General features: G+C 35.0%; 1 protein-coding gene across 2 annotated transcripts in view; it reads right to left on the bottom strand.

Annotated features, from left to right (window-relative positions):
* The window catches only part of CSMD3 (CUB and Sushi multiple domains 3), a 581291-nt gene that overhangs the window by 498757 nt on the left and 65692 nt on the right, over positions 1–16842 (bottom strand). For both annotated transcript variants that reach the window (XM_077782368.1, XM_021546425.3), the window contains exon 2: positions 3722–3944. In XM_077782368.1, coding sequence (XP_077638494.1) covers positions 3722–3944 — 223 coding nt within the window. The remainder of the gene's footprint in view (positions 1–3721; positions 3945–16842) is intronic.

Genomic DNA, 16842 nt, shown 5'->3' with positions numbered 1-16842 from the left:
AAACTTTTTTTTTTAGGTAATTACAAATGTGATTTATGAAAAAAATTGCATAAAGTTCAGGGTTTTAAGTTACTCTGTATTTATAGTTTGAAACAAAGATTATAATGTGAAATAAACTAAATCAAGCATACACAGTAACAGAAAAATGCAAGTGAAATACTGATTACACTTTCCATTGTGATCATATCTGACATACTTCTTTTCCATTTATTCTTGTTTAGCTGCCATTTAAGTGCCAGGTAAATCAGTTAAAAGCTGTTGAGCATTTGCTGAAGACATGCAAGGTAATTTCAATAAGATTTAATTCTGAGAAGACCAAGTAGACAAAGCACAAAACTGGATGAGGAGGGAGTCAGAGGCGATGAGCTTCACAAATAGGTGAACTGCAAAATAATTTCATTCATATAGACTGTTATTCCACAATATTAAAGTAAAAAACAGAAGTAGTGGCCTTTTCTATTCAACACAATTTTTTTAACTGTCTAATTATGTATTTTTTCAAATACATATGTGCAGTCCCCTGAAAATATTTTTGCCTGTTACAAAATTAAAGGGAGGGTGAAAAGTGTAATCTGACTACACATCATTAATGTCACTAAGTAAAATATCAAAATACATTGTCATGCTAGAAGGATAGTTTCCACAAGCAACTGTACCTCAGTTAAATTTCACTTATTTTTAAAAAAGAAAACTTAAGGAAACATCACCTCACTAATTACTACAGCAATCTGAGAAAATAAATGTCACTATGAAAGATTTAGTAAAGCTTGTGTAATCTCACTGTCATGCTTAATTTTAAGGCCATTTTGCCACTCACACAAATGTGTACTATTCTTACACACCCACACCCTGGAAAGATCTTGTAAGTCTTGCAAAAGTAGTCTATTTCAAGCCCTATATTGAGACTTAATCATCTTTTCCTTTTTAAGTGCTGACTGATTCTTTTCTCTTCCACATAATTTCATACACTGTTTTTCAGCAGAATCTAATGGCATCCTAAATATACAATACTGAAACATTTAAGCATGACAGGTTTCCTTGACTTTCTTCTAAGATATTTTTAAAAACCCCATATTCTAAAGCTCCAGCATTGAAAAATTAGTTTAATTTCAAAAGAATCTTGTACACATGTATCTATAACTGCACATATAGCTATCTATATATCTATGCATTGATACATATACATGAATATATGTATTCACACAAATATATATACATCATTTCAGCAGCTTGAATGAGACATGAAGAAAAATAATTATGCCTTTACAAAATATTATTCCCATATTTCTTTTAGCCTGCTAACTATCTTCATCTGCTTTCCCTGATGCTTATTTAAACTGTAACTCAATAAGAACCATTGGTTCGTAACTGGAATCATAGCTTTTTTCTTTGCATTTGAGCAGAACATTGTTCACATACTCCTTGAGATTGCAGTTTAGAGTAGATTCACCAACCAAAGTTTTGACTGACAGTGAGGGCCTTTTCAGGCTCCAACATTTGAGAAAATTTTTTTTTGAGGAGTGAATAGAAAGGACAAAACTTGTGGAAGACAGCTCTGAAATCCTTTATCTGTGGATTCCCTTCTTCCTGCAGTTGATATCAAAATCGCATTCAAGCACTCATGAAACAGAAATGAAAACACAGAAATACAAAGGAAAACAATTTCATTAGTGATGCATCTTTCTGCATCTGCTGACTGTTAACCATTTAAGAGAATTTATATCCTGCACAAATATGAGATGTAGAATTTGTCTCTTCTAATTTCCTTGTACTACCGTTACATATTCCTTTTAGTGATCAGATGCCAGATTGTTATGCAATAGTTTAAAAAAAAAAACCAAAAACATTACCAGTGTATCAACACTTACTTATAAAATATTATGAAAACACATCCCTTTCTTTGAGCAGTATTATGGAAAGTAAAATGAACCCAGATGTTCCCTGATTAGGAATAGGTACTATATTCTTTATCACTGGATAAAATCATGGGATGGTTTTGTTTGGAAGATCACCTAGTTCCAACCCCACTGTCATGGGAAGGGACATCTTTCTGGTAACACAAAGCCAAGGCTTTTCTGGGAAACTTGTTCCAGTATCTTACAGCATTCTTTATACAGGATTTCTTCCTCATATCCAACCTTATTATAGATCCATAGAATTTTAAGAGGTTGGAATGGAGCTTTAAGATCATTTAGTCCCAACCCCCCAGGGACACCCCCAACCCCAGTAGACCAGGTTGCTCAAGGCCTTATCCAACTGTCTTTGAACACTGCCAGAGCTGGAGCATCCACAACCTGTTCCAGTGTCTAACCATTCTCACAGTAAAAAATGTGTTCCTAATGTCTAACCTGAATTTCCCCTCTTTCAATTTACACCCATTCCCCCTTAACCTATCACTACAGTTCCTGATGAAGAGTCCCTCTCCAACTTCCCTATAGGCCCCCTTCAGATACTGGGAGGTTGCAAGTCTCCACAAAACCTTCACTTCTCCAGGGTGAACAGCCCCAGCTTTCTCAGCCAGTCTTTGTAGGGGAGGAGTTCCAGTCCCCATCTATGTTAGTGGTTCACTCCAGTTTTTCATCTACAAATATCCCCAAGTCCTTCTCTGCAGGACTGTTCTAAATTCATTGATCCACTAGTCAGTATGGATACTGAGAACTGACCAGGATGATACACTTATCTCATCTCATTGGCCCCCTCCTCCACCCTTCTGAAGTCCCTCTGGATAGCATCCCTTCCCTCAAGCAAATCAACTGCACCACTCACCTCGGTGCCATCTGCAAGCTTGCTCTCATTTCCACTGTCCACATCATTAACAGAGATATTGAATAGTATTTGTCTGAATACAGACCCCCTGAGGAACACCACTTGCTGATTTCTAATTGGACTTTAAGCTATTGACTGCAATATTCTTCATGTGGCTACATGGCCACTGTGTTATTCATCAGTCCACCCAATCAAATACAAATTTCTCCCATTTAATAACAAAGATGCTGTGTGGCAATGCCAAAGGCCTTACAGAAGTCTAAGCATATGACAAACTGACTTACAGAAGTCAAGGTAGCTGATAGTAAAGATAACTAGCAAATGTATGAGTAATATATCTATTGGTATTGTAGAATTTTTACATATTCCATAAACCTCAGCCTTCCAGAACTGAACATCTGGGCTAAGACTCTGAAGTAGGCTTTATAGAAAATATTCTGTGGCACACCACACTCTTGATATCTAAAATGGATTTTTTTAACTTTTGTAAAACCTTTTTGTTAGAAGATGTTCATATAGAAACACACACAAAAATTACCTAGCCTCCCCCAATTAAATTTTTCCTGATCTCTATAAAAAGTCCTCTGTTGCAAAGATTAAAAAAGTTCCATTGTTTTCCACTGGATCATGCAAACTAAAACCTCCTCATGCAAACTAAAACCTCCTCAAACTAAAACAGTCTCATATTCACTTTACATTAAATGTATCCATGCTCATATGCTTCTTAATTATTTACATTTTGTTGATACCAATTTTATGAGGGCTAGATTAATTTCAGCAGTTATTTTAACTAGAATTAAAGCATGATATACATTTTGACACCTGATTAATAAGAGGAAGCACACCTTAAAGACTAAGAAAGTATCCATAATTTAAAAACATTAGCTTTAACAATTTTATCATATACTTTTTATTTATTACTACAAGTGAGATTTTAATAATATTTATTCTTTACCTTGTCCTAAAGTTTGCAGGGTGAGGATGCCCATCATATAATGACAAATAGTCATATTCTTCTTCTAGAGCAAAAGATTGAAAGACGATCTGTATTCTGTTTCTTTCTTCTGCTATTATAACCCAGGTACAGTTTGCACCATTTGGATATCCATATGGGAAGCCAGGGCTCTCTATAGTGCCATTGAGTCCTTTTAAAGTTCCACCACAGGTATAAATAAATCCTGAAAAAATACCAAAGAAACAAAAGTTATTAATCTACTTTTTTTTTTATCAACCTGCAATAAAATAAATCACTAGAGTTCATGATTTCTGAAAAAATATCAAAATGTTTTTTAGGAACTACTGTATTTAGAAAGGTAAAGCCCATGGTTTTTATACAAATGCTGGCCACTTAATGCAAAACAATCCCACCTACCTAACAAATGTGTTTTCCATCCTGTTTATCTAAAGACATATGGTAGCATCCTTGAAAATAAATATAACAACATCTATGACTAAATGTGTTTGTTTATGAAGCAAAGTATTCACATCAACTCCTTTTTTCTTTTTTGTCAAATGGGTAAATAAGTTGCTTTGGATACAGGTCTGATACAGGTGAAACCTATTAACCTTGTGCTTTTCTTCCATGTATTTTGGCTCTGGAAAAGACTGAAAGTCTATTTATTATGAACAAGCTCTTCCCATTCAATAATTCTGGGTTATTAAAAAAAACCTCTGTCATTAAGGGCTCAATCTGAAATAGCCATCTGTGGCATCATTATATCATCTCATGTAAATATTAACAGTTTACATGTTTTGACTGGCCCTATGTGCATGTTTAACTGCAATGATCAGGCAGGGCTCCAGAGCTCCTTCCTCACAAGCACATCCACACCCCCCCTCTATCCCTCCATAGTGAGATGGAGAGAGAAAGAAGAGTAACAGTAAGAAAACTTGTAGGTTGAGACAAAGACAGTTTAATAGGTACAGCAAAAGCTGTGCATGCATCAAAGTGGATGAAGGAATTCATTGTCTGCTTTGGCAGGAGGTTGTTCAGCCACCTCCAGGAAAGCAGGCCCACATCAGGCCTAATGGTTACATGGGAAGAAAAACACCATACCCCTGACCATGGTCCCTTCCTCCTTCATTCCATTAGTGTGGTCCCTTCCTCCTTCTTTTCCTTGTTTTTGCCACTGAGCATGCTGCCATATGTTCTAGAATATCCTTTTTGTTGGTTGGTGCTATCTGTGTCCCATCTGTGTCCCCTCCCACCTTCTTGCCCATTCCCAGAAATATGAGAAGCAGAGGAAGCCTGGTGTGTAGGCACTGATAAAATGTTCGGCATTGTTTTGGTCACAAATCTAAAACATAACACCATAGGATCTACTGCAGAGAAAGTTAAGACTATCCCAGCCAAGTTCAGTACAGTGCTGAAAAGTTGTTCTGCTGATGGTTACTTTTTAAAATGAACCTTCTTAAATGTCAGAAATTACCCCTACATTCTAATCCTAACTTTTCTTGGGCTATAACAAATTTCCTTTTTATATAGAAAATCCATTTCCTTGGAAAAATAAGAGAACAAGAATAATTATAAAAAGGCCTTTCCCAAGTCACTGTGCGCTAAGGCAGGTTTTTTTCTATACTTTTGTTTCAAGTTCTAATGCTCAGTTATGGCAGTTCTTAACTCTTTTGGGACTTTAGAATATTTTTTATTTTCCACCAGCTTTGTAGTCTGAATGTAGATCTACATCCCCTCTCCAGGCTTTCTGCTCTCTTATCCCTTAAATATTAGATCAGCTTTCCTGCTTTGCCTTTTGCACCCCTGAAGCTTCTCTTCCCCAAGAATGCTCAGAGCAAGCCTCCTCTTCTAGTGCAGGGATTTCATCTGAGGAAAAGCACAAAGCACTGAGTTGCTCTTTCACAGCAACATGATGTACATTTCATAACAAACTACAAACAAACAAACCACACGCTCTTAAATTATACACACATGTATATATTTGAGCTCGTTAAATCATCTTCTTCATGGCACATTCACAAGCTTGTCTTCATGTTGAGCATTTAAATGTACAGAGGCCTCTTTCCCTGAAGTACTAAGCAGAAATCTCTTGAGATTTTACAATGTGTATTGCTATTTGTGTTTTTTGGACAACAGAAGAGTAGCATGTACAATTTTTTTTGTCAGCTTTTTCATATATATTTACAGTGGTGAGCAAAGGTGCCTCTTCTGAAGTATGACTGCTTTTTTAATACAATTATCTGAGTAACATAGATATATAGGATAAAAGGGGAAGGGAACATACTCTTAGAAAGTAATTAGGGTTTTGTTTACCTCATCTGACATGTACAGAAAATTTTATCTTCTACCACAAGTTGCCTTAGAGAATTCATTCTAATATCAGTGTCTGCACAAACTTCATTGCTAGGAGTCTGTTTTATTTATCTCTTTCTGCATCTCCCTCATATACTTGAACTATTTTTAAATCCTCTTTATGTGTTATTTATTATTTAAGCTCAGCTGTTTTATTTAGCATTTTTGGAATACAATTTTGCAAAAGACATTTTGGAAAATCAAACTATTTACTGATAAGATCTACATCCTAGATCTTTAACACTTCCTACCGAATACAATCAATGCAATACATCTTTTTAAATAGATGTGCGTATACATTTATTAATCCAGCTTTTCCTAGAAATCTCTTGCTGAGGCCTACTTTAATAGTTAGAGAAACAAAACTTACAGACTTGAATTTTTCATCCATCTCTCCAGACCAAGTGTGGAAAGCATAGTATGAACTTTGACTCAAGAGCATAATACTGCTCCATAATTCAGAACCTTTGTTGCTGTATCTATTTCATGAAAGCTTTCAATTACATATGGACTATTATGCTAATTCAATGCAAACTACAAAGAAAAACTCATCTATAAAAGGTCTACTGTTACCAAAATATAAAATTATATTAAAAAAATAAAACCACAAAAAACCAAAACAAAACAAAAACACAACCAAAAAAATCCCACAAAAAAACACCAACCAAAAACTCAAGAGCCACAACTGCAAGGGAACAGTCTTGTGAGATAACATGCTACTTATCAAGAAGTGTAATGCTTCATACTCAATATTAAACATAAAATGCAATAATTAGTCCTATTCATACACAGATATGAAAAGTAAACATCCATGATATATAAAAGTTCCAATTACTCCTTTTATTCCATATTCAAACTGTAACAAAAGAGAATTATTCTGATGCTGCAAGTTGGTATAACTTGGATGTTTCTTAGAGATGACTAGCAGAATGTAGCACAGCTATGCACGTGTCAGAAGATACACTTTTAATTCCAAGAATGGAAAAAAAAAACCCAAACAAATCAACAGTGAAGTTTGATTTTGATAGGTCTACTGTTTTAGTCTGTAAAATAAAAAATCATGCCAACAGAATCCATGTGCACAACATGCACTTTAATCTCTGCTTTCATATGTTAATTCATTCTGTGATGCTCTCCACCTTGGCAGTCCAACTTGGGTATGATCAAAATAGACAGCGTGCATTAACTGACTGGTCTGATCAAATGTAGAAAACATGACATTTATTTTCAAGAGGTAAAATTCATGCTGAAATAACTAGTTGCATATACTGTGATCTTTTTCACTTAGATTTCAGAACCGGCATTCCAAGCAGAATTTACTTGCAAACTGCTTTTCATTAAAGGGATGGTTGTATTCAAAGCACATCATAAAAACTTTTGAAGAGCTTGAAGTTAGACTAGAAAAGAAAAATTCTTGTTGAAATAAGTATGAAGATGAACAACACCACTCATGAGATTCTCTTAATAGCTAGTATGATTCAAAATTTCTGTTGCATTGTTTTCTACCAGATTTTCAAATTCAGATGTTTAATTCTCATCAATTTTACATGGATAAATATTTATTGAAATCAGAAAACACAGCTCCTCTTCCTGATTTCAGTCACCCTTTGATTCATTGTTGGAATATTGTGAGCATCAGTAACAAGAGTTAATCCATTTATTCAGCATTCATTGCCTTCTAACAAAGCAAGTAGTTCGTACATCATGTCCATACACCTTGCTCTTGAATGTCCCATAATTAGACTCATTCAATACTCAACAAGACTGGCTTTTTCTCTTCCTCCTGACCACTCAATTATACTGTTTAATAACATATTTCTACACCTTTCACCTTCCACGTATGCCACACCTTTCATTTAATCTCCGTGTTTAGTGTGTTCTTTAATAATAGTCATTAACATAAGATAATTATACTGAGTCTGCACTGGTTAACACAATTGTACATTTCTAATTTGTTTGTGTATTTCCTTTTAATTAAGTTATTAATACTCTCTTTTATTTTAATAGAAAACCAAGTAAATGGAAGATGATTTGTTCATATTCTGCATTTTCTTTCAATATCTTTTCTGATAATATGATCTCCCTTCATTTCTTTCACTACTTGCACCTATCATCCTAAAGTATTTCTTAGCCACATCATCCATGTTTACATCCTGTGCAATATACCTATTTGCAAAATTATTCTTGTCCCCCTCAGTGGTAGTTCTATTCAGATCACATCTACTTAATTTACTTCTCTCTCCTCATGCTCATCACATGTTTCTGCAACACCTTTTACTGTTTGTGGACTTTGATCACCTGACTGTATTTGGCAGCAAAGAGTAGTTATTTTTCATGCTGGCCATAAATCAGTACAAACTGTTCTGCTAATTCTTTTCTGTTTTCCTAGATTAATTTTCTGTTCACTTATATTATTATCACCTTAGTTTTTTATGGTTCCTCTATGTTCATCCTTTTTGTTAGCACTTCAAAGAACCTACTGGAGTTCAACAGAGATAGATTTCATAGTGATGTGAACTCATCCCTCTGCTGTGAATCCTTTTCTTCTGCAATCAATCTTATCCAGTTTTAGAAAATATATACTCAATATTGATTTCTAATATTCTATTATATATTTCTATATTAACTTTAATTGTCCTGACATGCCTCAGTCACAGATCTTTAAGAAACTGAGAATAGGATGCTCTCATCAGATGTAATGACTGTGTTTTACTTTGAAGTGTGTCTGGAATTTATCTTTTTATGATTTTTCATCATGTCTTAGTTCTCTTTAATTTATGCTTTTCCAGTCCCAATATGCCTCTTTTCTGCATAAAATGAGCCTTTTTTCACTAACTTTAACTTCCAATAAGACAAAGTTTTATTGACATTTTCACATGAGTACAAATATGAAAGGTAATCATCTCCTTTAATGCACTGGACTTAGTTCCTTCCTACCCTCCACCTTTTTGTCTTCCTACCCCAAATGTCCAGCAGCTTGCAAGTTTCTTTATTATCCTAATGTGTTTTCATATGAAAAGTCTATTTAATAACATGTATTAACCAGGACTGTTTCTCCTGGTTTGAGACACCCTAGGACACTGTTAATGACAGTCACTGCTGTCCCTTCCTACCAGAAGATTATGGCCTCCTCTTCCTTCAGAGCTCTCCTGTTTCCCTGTGCTGGCAGGGAAGTGATCCTGCAAGCAGCAGCCCTGCACCACAGCACTCCAGGACAGAAGTACCCTGCACCTGGGCAGCAGCTCTCAGTGGAGTAGGGATCCACGTGTCCTGGGGTGACTTTATGATGCTTGCAACCCCATTCATCTGTTTAGCCCAGAAATAAATTTCACATCATTAAGATTGGTTCTGAGAGTGCAGCAGAGAAGAGAAGAAGCACAGAGTTTGTTTTCAAACACTGCACTCACTTTTCCACATTCCTGTTCCTGGATGGTGCTGTCGGCAGATGGACACACAGCAGGACAGAGCTCTCCTCTGCTTTTAGTTAGTTTTTAGCTAGCTGAGGCAGAGAAGTTCCCTGGAGTGTGGTTATTCTTTTTCTTTGGACCTGTTTAAACCTGCTCTGGACTGAACACCCAGAAGAGCACTGTCAGCTTGAGCCTGTAGCCCACTGGGCTGGGCCTGGGCCACGGCATTTCCAGTGCCAGAGGGACTGATAACAGACTAGGTGAGCTGAGCTACAGCCCACCAGGGGACTTTCTGAGTTTGTCATCTCTTTTGGAGTGGCAAGAGGTTTTATTGTTTAGTATTGTTCAATTTTTTTTGTGCTGGAGGATGTTTTGCCTGTTAAATAAAAGTTTTTCCACTTTTCTCCAAGGAAATATTTTCCTGAACCAGTTGGGGGAGGATTTCAATCAGCTGCTTGAATCTGCTTTCTAGAGAAACCCCTCCAAAGGTTCTCTCCCAGATTTGCTCCAAACCAGGATACCATGCCAGCCACAAAGGCCTTAGAGGTCCTGCTATTTCAGAAAAGACTATCTTGCATTCCTATAGATCTCTGTGTTTGTTTAACTTGATGTTCTGTACTTCAAATAATTCTCACTTCTACCTCAGTTCCAATTCCAATTGCAGCTTTTATAATGAGCTCTCTACCAGCTGAGGAAAGTCTATATTTAATATTTTGCCTGACCACATATAATTGTTACTGTCTTGTGTTTTAATTTCCCAAAGTAATAAAAACTTGGAATCATCAAATATTCTGGGTTGGAAGGGAAATTAAAGATCATATATTTCTAAACCTTTGCTGTGGGCAGGGACACCTTCCTTTAGACCTGATTGCCCAATCTGGCCTTGAAGACTACAGTCATGGAAGACTCACAAGTTGGAGGACTCTGTTCCAGTATCTCACCCCCCTCACAGCAAAGAATTTCTTCCTAATATCTAATCTTCTATCAGTTTAAAGCCCTTTGTCTACACATCCTTCTAAAAAATACTGCTCAAGCTTTCTTGCAGACTTCCTGTTGTTAGGTCCTGGAAGGCATCTGTAAGGTATCCTTGGAACCTAAACCACTACAGCTCTCACAGTTACAACTTCTGTCTTGGAATTATCTATCTTTTTGGGTTATTTTTTACTTTCTATTTTTGTAAATAATTTTTGGGGGTTTTGACATAGAATGCAAATTTCCTTGATTTAAGAATCTTTTCTTTAGCCCAAGGAAATCCCAGATATGCTTCATAAAGCCTTATTACAAAAAAAAAACCCAAAAAACCTCAAAAATATTGTGTTTGTGAAGTACGCAAAGAACATTGAAGAACCTCTCTGAAAATCAGTTCTTAAGAGATTGAAGTAACTGAGGATTTTGTAACTAAATTGCCATTTTATTTCAATTTTTCTTAAAAGCATTTGCTTTCTCAAACAAGGTATTCTGATGCCATTCTCTGCACAACTTATGGGAAATTGGGACATAATGAAATTTAGATACCATGAAGTTTTCAAAAGAAGTATAACTTTTATCTCTGATTTGTATAATTTTAAGGCTATGAGAAACTATGGTTACACTTTTTGGTAAATAACTGAGTAAGATAGATTGTCTTGTCCTTGCATAAGCTATAACAAGGTACCAAAATGACTTTTCCAATCTTTTGGTAGGGTTGGCTGTAAACTCTTTAACTTAATCAGTAGAAGTTGTATGGAATACCAGCCAAAAAGAAACAATCACTCTATATTATCACCACATGTGAAACACTTTCTGGAGGTACTGCTTTTCCTCCAGAGAGTAATTTCTTATCTCTGTTACAGACACATTTTCTGGAACAGGTTTAGAAACATTTTTAGTCTTGTCTTCCACTTGTCTTAGTTGTGAAAACCACTAGAAAGACAAAAGTTTCTGCTCTCTCCTGTCAACCTTGAGTGTGTTACTTTGAAGAAACATAAGGTCGAAGAAACAGGACTACTCATGTTCGCATGGAATACATTCTGAGCAGCAGGAGGCTTAAATTGGAAAGGTAGCAAAATAAGAAACTGTATCTCATGTAACAAAAGTATCCATACCATTTTTATTACATGTATTGAAATAAAGATATATTGCATTGTTTATATTTTGTGTTCTACAACAGAAAAATGTCATTTCCTATAACTGAAAAAAAAGAGGATTTAGCTTCAATAGTGTTGTCAGTTTTGAGGAATTTTAAAAAAGATGAAACATAAATCTAGAAATCTCTAAGTCATTAAATTGAAGAGTATTACCTTCACAGAAAAATAGAGGGGGTTTTATCTCATCTTTAGGCATTTAATTGCTTTGGTTTATATGTAGCTCTCTGACACGGAATAGTCTTCTGCTTCTATTTTAAATGCATTGGTAGCACCATCACAGGTGAAAGTCTGGTTTCAACAGAGTCAGCTGAAATACACCCAAGATTTTATCCCCAATATGTAATTAACTTTCCTTCTAAGGATATTTCAATACTTCTCTCCTATTCCTCACATAATACCTCAATGCCTTGTAGACAAGGGATCATCTGTTCCAAAATAACTGCCTCCTTGCTCATGCAGCCAGATAAGGGTAATCTCTCAGATGTGACGAGCATCTGAGCAATACAACTAGACATAAAAACTAGAGAAGACATTTGGAATCTCATCACAGAACAAATTAAAAATACTCTCTGGGATTGAAATCCTGCCATATTTAATACTCTTCATCCCATGAGCACTACAGAATTGCAGGGCAATAATATTTTTTTATGCTTGGGGAGAGTGTAGATAGATATTAAAGAGTTTTGGGGTTTTTTTTTAAGAAAATTTTGATTTCAAATAATGGAATTTCTCATCTTGGCAGCATTTCACCATCCTGCTTCGCACTCCTGTGTTTAAGAATAAACATTTTGAGCTATGACTTCCTTATTTTAGGAGAACTGTGGAGTGTCTTCATTAGTATTCTGAGTTTACATCTTTCTTCCTCTACCTGCTCTTCCTGCAATTCTTCCACTTGAAAAGTGGAAAGTAACTATCATACAATCAGAAATTGCATCAAGAATCTTCCCAGCAGCCCTAAAGAGAACACCTTATCAAAGGCTTATCTGAAAATGAATTCATACAAATTTTGTGTTTGATAACATAGGGAATTTACTCTGTGGAAAAGACAGAAACAGGGATTCCATTGCAAAGATAAGTTGTTGAAAGAATTATATTTATTTTACATTTCCTTTTCACTGTTTCTTTCTCTGCAAAGATAACCACATGTCCAAAGATTTTAATGCTCTTTACTTGCTGGTTTTTTAAATTTATATGTGTGATCTGTGAAACTGTTAATTTCATTATTAAATTGTGATATTTGTAAAGTTAGCCTAGAACCATCTCCCAGCAAGTCAAAATGACAGGAAGACCACTCACAGAATACTATGTACTGGCAATATATTTTAAAATGCGTAGAAATGTGTTCTTTGTTGATGGAGTAAACCAATCTTTCTTTGTAAAACCAAGCTCAAAAAGAGAAAAAGCATTAAAAGTGTTATGTTCTTTTAGAAATGAAATCTTAATTTGCAGAGATTTCCTAAGTGATTTGTAAATAAAATACCTTAGAGTAAAATTTTTATTTTATTAAAACATGTTGATAAGTAGCCAGTTCTTTTCATGAGAACCTCATGAAGACAATTGTAAGATACAACCACTGCAGTAGCAGGTCAAACTGCTTCTAAAGCAGTTTATAATTTACTTTGCTTTAAAGTACAGGTCTTTGAGTCTCTAGAATATAAATAGATAGCAGGACTTAGAGAAATTTTATTTGCAAAAATATAATGAGTAAATTGAGTTTTCCATATCAGAATAATTAATTAACAATATGTACAATTTAACAAATGTAAAATTGGTAAATAAGAAAATTCTCAATTAAGGGAAACAGTCAATAAGGTGCTTGAAGAGACTTTGCTCTTAGCAGTAGTGGAATATAAGAAAATACACTTTGCAAAATAATGTTTGAAGGAAAAGTAACTTCTGAAGAAATTACGATAGATTTAGTACTAGACTTTTAGAGTTCAAATGTCCCATAGCATTAATTAGCTTTCAAATTAATTGTAATACAACAGGAAAACAGACAATATAATGCTGAGTCAAATTTCCTAAATTTAAAGGGAAGAGAAGAAGGGAAGGGAAGGGAAGGGAAGGGAAGGGAAGGGAAGGGAAGGGAAGGGAAGGGAAGGGAAGGGAAGGGAAGGGAAGGGAAGGGAAGGGAAGGGAAGGGAAGGGAAGGGAAGGGAAGGGAAGGGAAGGGAAGGGAAGGGAAGGGAAGGGAAGGGAAGGGAAGGGAAGGGAAGGGAAGGGAAGGGAAGGGAAGGGAAGGGAAGGGAAGGGAAGGGAATTTCCTCTGGTGTTGGAAATCCTGCAGCAGTTTCAGGTAAGTGAAAAATCTACCTTCAGGAGTCTTGAAGCAGTCAAATCCCATTCTTTTGTTCTTGGGGGTGTTTATGGATGCTCCATCTCTCTGTCTCTTTCTCTCAGGTAAAATGACAGGCACTCTTAGAATTCCAGTATACTTCTTTCATACTGGAAATTTACTCAATGCTAGAAGCATGAAAATGTGTTGTTGTTATCCTGTATTTTTTTAAAATACATATTAAACTCCTGGGCTAACATATATTTCTAGGAAATCTTTCCCTCACACAATGCCTTGTACAGGAGTTTTGCTCGAGAAAAGATTATTGTATATTCATATATAGATTAAGAGAAAGAAAGAAACAGTTTCCATAACCTTCTAAAACATCATAGATTTAGTCAAACTCAAAACAGGAGTGGGGAGAAGGGGTAAAAAAGTCAGAATAAGGATAAAATTTTTAGTAAGCCTTCAGATAGGAAATAAGCACTATGAAGTAAATACAATGCTGGTTTGAAGTGACTTCAGCAAGACTATAAAAGATTTTGAAGACTCATGGCTTTGGAAATAAAGACAAAATTAAAGCTATGTTTAAAGTTTCTGCAAATGGATATTGAAAAGTGTTTACTGAACACTACCAAAGATAGTCTTCCTATATTCTGTTTCCTTCTTCCAAAATGTGAAAGACAGACTTCTGCGGCAGCTCAAATTACTTTAGGAATAAAAAACCTACAAGTTCTCCTCATTCACTCACAGGGATGACCTTTTAAGATATAATTTTTAAAAAAAAATAAAATAAAAATATTCCTACTTTAGATCATATGGAAATCCAGACCTTTGAGACTCTGCTATAAACTTAAGAACTAATTACCTGGTGTTTCATGCTTCTGAAACATTACCTTCTTCAGTGAAACATCAGCTTTCACAGTGAGGCATATATAAAACTTATGTCAGTAGCTACTCTGTGATGCCACTACTGTTGGATTTGGACCATTGTACCAAATGCACTCTATATGTACTTTACAATAACCTAAACTTTACAATATCCTAAACTATATGCGGTGAGCAAAATTAAAGTTGTGTTGAGAATTAAAGGAAGCAGCAGCAGGAAAATCCTGCTATAGTCTTTGATATACTCCAGGGGTTTTCTGCTTTTCATTTTGTAGATCACATAATAGTGGAGAAAAATCGCAAAACCACTTCAAAGAGACACAGACTATATAAGGGTCAACTGAATCCAGGGAGATAAGGACAACTTCTCATGAGGAATTTGACCTTATGGGACAGTTTCTGTCAGTTCATGAAAAAATGAAGGGAGAATAATTTAAACATCTTGGAAAAATCTAAACACCTTGTATAAACAGAAATTAATTTTGTCTTTCACACTTAAAATTTCTAAGGTAATTTTTGATTGAAACAGCCTTTTAATATATTAAAAATTATTTTTTCTCATCTAAAAATCTACTGCTATGATTTTTTTTTCAATCATTCATTTGGATTTCAGGTGTCTGAATCCAAAAGTAATTTTTCAGATATTGTCAGTTCTGCTCAATTTTAACTTTTAATTTATTCATGTTATACATTTCTGAATTTGCAGGAGGTCAAAGGATAAACTTCTTTACCATGTACTTTTATGTGTCATAAATATATACTTATACATATACATATACATATACGTATACGTATACGTATACGTATACGTATATGTATATGTATATGTATATGTATATGTATATGTATATGCATATGTATATGTATATGTATACTTTATCACAAGCCAGAATCTAAATTTCAGTAGTCTGTTGAGACAGCTTAAACTAAGGAAAGATCAAAAGATAAAGACCGCTGTTAGTTACTATGATATCTGAGCTTGCAAGGTTTTTTAAATTGTACTTAATGTGGTGATATAATGAAAACAATAACTTTAATCTTATCAATATTGTTTGTATAATTTTATTATCTAATGTCTATATTATCTAATATATATTTTAGATATATATTCTCATTATTTCCATTTAGAAAGCAAACGTCATTCCTGGAGGGTTTGACTTTAAATACACAGTATTTAAGTAATAAATACGCAGTATTTAACTAATAAAATAATTTTCTAAAAAATAAATCAGAGATTTATTTCTCCATACCATGGAAAGCACTTCAAAATCATGAAAAAAATTCTAGAAAAAGTATTAAAACTGTTTACAACAAAAGGTGTACAAATGTGTCCGTCTGGCACTGATAGCTTCTTGAGTTTTTTACACTACTTAGTAGAGATAAGAATGCTAAAATGTTATAGATCCAAGCAATACAATTGAGAGTTGTTTCAGATTTTATTTTGGTCCAATAATCACAGGACTAATGAAGATGTTGCTAATATTCTATATATTTATTCTGGTCCTTTTCTGAGAAGACCTGCATCACTGTAGAGGCAAGCAGGTGAACTTCATACCCTGAGTTGCTGAGGAGGAAATCAGCATATTATGGCAAAATTTTGGGGGTGGATGTGAACAGCCAGGTTTTAAACATCAGCTGATGAGAAGTACCCCTGGCCAGCTGCCCTTACTATGATTTTGAGGTACAGAGAGACAACATTAATTGATTCATCTACCCCAGCTGATGTTTCCAGCCTACCATGTCGGATAAATATCCCCATATAGAGTCATCACCACCAAGAAAAGAATAATTATCTTTCTATCTGCTTTGATAAAACTTGAAGCTACACAGTGACCATTTGCAGAAATGGGAAAAAAGAGTAAATATTTAATGGTATCATTGCTGTCCTCTTTTCCCTTCTCCATTGAAAATAGCAAACAGAGAAACAAACAAAAACCCCACCACATCAGCTCAGCATCAAAAAAAACCTCATTTGATCTTCAGAACTGACCAGTTACCCTTTTCCATATTCCTGCCAACATTTTCTGGCCAAAAATCCTGGATCACCTGAACTGGGAATGCAGAAGAAAGTTA

Source organism: Lonchura striata, chromosome 1 (assembly GCF_046129695.1).
Source record: "Lonchura striata isolate bLonStr1 chromosome 1, bLonStr1.mat, whole genome shotgun sequence".
Classification (NCBI taxonomy): domain Eukaryota; kingdom Metazoa; phylum Chordata; class Aves; order Passeriformes; family Estrildidae; genus Lonchura; species Lonchura striata.
The sequence above is the reverse complement of the archived record's forward strand: the minus strand, read 5'-3'. Positions and strand labels throughout refer to the sequence as shown.